General features: G+C 45.5%; 1 protein-coding gene across 1 annotated transcript; it reads right to left on the bottom strand.

Annotated features, from left to right (window-relative positions):
* Positions 1-608: 608 nt before the first annotated feature.
* On the bottom strand, positions 609-3,350 carry LOC139400937 (basal cell adhesion molecule-like; the record flags this gene model as incomplete). Its single annotated transcript, XM_071145469.1, has 2 exons — positions 609-828; positions 3,226-3,350. Coding segments are annotated over 2 exons (345 nt in total), but the record flags the coding sequence as incomplete, so codon positions are not given.
* Between the last annotated feature and the right edge of the window lie 777 nt (positions 3,351-4,127).

The following is a 4,127-nucleotide window of genomic DNA, read 5'->3' as shown; positions in this document are numbered from 1 at the left end:
ATCTAGCACACACAACACACGCACTCTCATGTAGCACACACAACACACACACACACACACACTCATCTAGCACACACAACACACACACACACACACACACACTCTTCTCATCTAGCACACACAACACACGCACTCTCATCTAGCAAACACAACACACACACTCCATCTAGCACACACAACACACACACAACACACACACTCATCTAGCACACACAACACACACACACTCATTTAGCACACACAACACACACACACACACACACTCTCATCTAGCACGCACACACACACACACACACACACACACACACACACACACACACACACACACTCATCTAGCACACACAACACACACACACTCTCATCTAGCACACACAACACACACATACACTCTCATCTAGCACACACAACACACACACTCTCATCTAGCACACACAACACACACACTCTCATCTAGCACACACCGCACACACACACTCTCATCTAGCAAACACAACATACACACTCTCATCCCGACAGTCAGAATCCAGACGGCATCCAATACAGCGAAAGGTCACAGTGGGGTCACTCTAAAGGTCACAGTAGGGTCACTCTCAAGGTCAGTAACTCACAGAAGACTTTGAGCTGTGTGATGGCCTCTCCAACCCCGGCAGGGCCAGCAGTGACCTGGCAGTAGAAGGGCAGCTGGTCCTCCACCGCCACGGGGGAGATGGTCAGAGAAAAGTCCCTTCCCATGGTCACTCTGTCGGACAGACGTGTCCCCTCATCACTCTTCACTTCGCCGCCTGACACGGAGCGGAACGCAACACGCTTCCTGGTGCCACCCTCCTCCTTGTGAGGGGAAGAGGAGAGAGGGGGATAGGAGAGAGGGGGATAGGAAGGAAACAGAAAGAGAGAGGGGAGGAAGAGAGAAGAGGGAGATTAGAAAGAGTGAAGAAAATAAATTAGATTAAAAACAATCAGGGTGGAGAGAGGGGAAGAGGAGAGAGGGGAAGTGGAGAGAGGGGAAGAGGAGAGAGGGGAAGAGGAGAGAGGGGAAGTGGAGAGAGGGGAAGAGGAGAGAGGGGAAGTGGAGAGAGGGGAAGAGGAGAGAGGGGAAGAGGAGAGAGGGGAAGTGGAGAGAGGGGAAGAGGAGAGAGGGGAAGAGGAGAGAGGGGAAGTGGAGAGAGGGGAAGAGGAGAGAGGGGAAGTGGAGAGAGGGGAAGAGGAGAGAGGGGAAGAGGAGAGAGGTGAAGTGGAGAGAGGGGAAGTGGAGAGAGGGGAAGAGGAGAGAGGGGAAGAGGAGAGAGGGGAAGAGGAGAGAGGGGGAAGGGGTAGATGGCCAGAGAGGAATTTGTTTTTCACAAGTTCAATAAACAACACAGACACTTCACAGAGATATGTACAGTGCCTTCGGAAAGTATTCAGACCCATTGACTTTTTCATTACAGCCTTATTCTAAAATTGATTTAGTAGTTTTTCCCCTTATCAATCTACACACAATACCCCAAACTGATTTTTTTACAAATGTATTAACAAAACCCCCCTGAAATATCACATTTACAAGTATTCAGACCTTTTACTCAGTACTTTGTTGAAGCACCTTTGGCAGCGATTACATGTGAAGTTTTTCCCATTCTTCTCTGCAGATTCTCTCAAGCTAAGTTAGGTTGAATGGGAGCCTTGCTGCACAGCTATTTTCAGGTCTCTCCAGAGATGTTTGATCGGGTTCATGTCCGCACATCAACAACAGCCACCCTCAAAGCAGCGTTACCCATCGCTCCACAAAAGCCGCGGCCCTTGCAGGGCAAGGGGAACAACCACTCCAAGTCTCAGAGCGAGTGATGTTTGAAACGCTATTAGCGCACACCCCGCTAACTAGCTAGCCATTTCACATCGGTTACACCAGCCTAATCTCGGAAGTTGATAGGCTTGAAATGCTTGAAGCACAGCAAAGAGCTGCTGGCAAGTGCACGAAAGTGCTGTTTGAATGAATGCTTACGAACCTGCTGGTGCCTACCACCGCTCAGTCAGACTGCTCTATCAAATATCAAATCATAGACTTAATTATAACATAATAACACACAGAAATACGAGCCTTTGGTCATTAATATGGTCGAATCCGGAAACTATCATTTCGAAAACAAAACATTTATTATTATCACATATACCCTGACTCTGCGTGCAATGAACACAAGAGAAGTGACACAATTTCACCTGGTTAATATTGCCTGCTAACCTGGATTTCTTTTAGCTAAATATGCAGGTTTAAAAATATATACTTGTGTATTGATTTTAAGAAAGGCATTGATGTTTATGGTTAGGTACACATTGGAGCAGTCCTTTTTCCGCGAATGCGCACCGCATCGATTATATGCAACGCAGGACACAATAGATAAACTAGTAATATCATCAACCATGTGTAGTTAACTAGTGATTATGATTGATTGAGTGATTGTTTTTTATAAGATAAGTTTAATGCTAGCTAGCAACTTACCTTGGCTTCTTACTGTATTCGTGTAACAGGCAGTCTCCTTGTGAGGCAGGTGGTTCGAGCGTTGGACCATTGCAAGATCGAATCCCCCGAGCCATAACTAAATCAACATCTGCATTTTGAAAGAGTCCCATGTTAACTACAGTATGTATTGTAGATTGCGCAGATGTTGACTTAGTTATGGACCCATAACAAATTACTATGGGAATAAATATCACTGATTTACAGAAATATTGGAACAAAGTTTTCTAATGAAGGGAAACAATTTAGAATCTTCCAATCCTGTAGCCTACTCCCAACCATCATGTTGTACATCGCCATATTTTCCAATCCATCTTAACGGAAACCCTCAGGGTTTTGTTTTTAGTTGTACAAATTACCTCGACTCACCCATACCCCCACACATTGACTCGGTACCGGTACCCTCTGTATATAGCCTCGTTACTGTTGTCATTTTATTGTGTTACTTTTTATTTTATTTGTTAATTTAGTTATTTTAGTAAATACCGTATTTTCTTAACTCTATTTCTTGAACTGTATTGTTGGTTAAGGGCTTGTGAGTAAGCATTTCACGGTATTCGTTGTGTTGTATTCGGCGCATGTTACAAATAACATTTGATTTGATTTGTGTAGTTAGTATTCTACAGCATACTACAGTTTACTACTGAATTCTATATTAAGCACTGTAGTATTATATAGTAAACTGTAGTATTTTTTAATGTGGGACGCTAGGAGTAAAGTAGTAGGAGACATACAATGAACCACTCCACGATGTTGTTCGGGGAGGGAGTGATTTTGAAGGTGCAGGGCAGACTGGCTGACTCTCCCTTGATCACCTCCACCTTGGGAGTCACTGTCACTGTCACGACGGCCCAGCACACTGCAGAGAGAGAGAGAGAGAGACAGAGAGGGAGAAGGAGAGAGAGGGAGAAAGAAAGGGAGAGGGAGAGAGAGGGAGAAAGAAAGAGAGAGAGAGAGAGAGGCAGAGCAAGGGAGAGGGAGAAGGAGAGAGAGGGAGGGAGGGAGAGGGAGAGAGAGGGAGAAAGAAAGAGAGAGAGAGAGAGAGAGAGAGAGCGAGAGAGAGGGAGAGGGAGAAGGAGAGAGAGGGAGGGAGGGAGAGGGAGAGAGAGGGAGAAAGAAAGAGAGAGAGAGAGAGAGAGAGAGAGAGATAGAGAGAGAGAGAGAGAGAAAGAGAGAGAGAGAGAGAGAGAGAGAGAGAGAGAGAGAGAGAGAGAGAGGGAGGGAGGGAGAGGGAGAGAGAGGGAGAAAGAAAGAGAGAGAGAGAGGCAGAGCGAGGGAGAGGGAGAAGGAGAGAGAGGGAGGGAGGGAGAGGGAGAGAGAGGGAGAAAGAAAGAGAGAGAGAGAGAGAGAGAGAGAGAGAGAGAGAGGGGTGATGATTAGTTATTGAGGAACTTTCACATTATTATGTTGAGTTTAAATACACACGTTTTTATGTCAAATACCTATTATTCTATAAAAACGAGTCTAAAACAAAAAAGGAAAGCTCAAAGAACAGCATAAAATGAGAGAATGTTCGCTGATGGGAAAGGCAGGGGGGCCACCAAAGGGTGTAACGTTACATACACATGCCACACACTGTTCAACACTCCATACCAAAGATGTGTGTACGGCATGTTACGTAATAAACACACACACA

The sequence above is a fragment of the Oncorhynchus clarkii genome, unplaced genomic scaffold, assembly GCF_045791955.1.
Source record: "Oncorhynchus clarkii lewisi isolate Uvic-CL-2024 unplaced genomic scaffold, UVic_Ocla_1.0 unplaced_contig_249_pilon_pilon, whole genome shotgun sequence".
Lineage (NCBI taxonomy): Eukaryota > Metazoa > Chordata > Actinopteri > Salmoniformes > Salmonidae > Oncorhynchus > Oncorhynchus clarkii.
The sequence above is the reverse complement of the archived record's forward strand: the minus strand, read 5'-3'. Positions and strand labels throughout refer to the sequence as shown.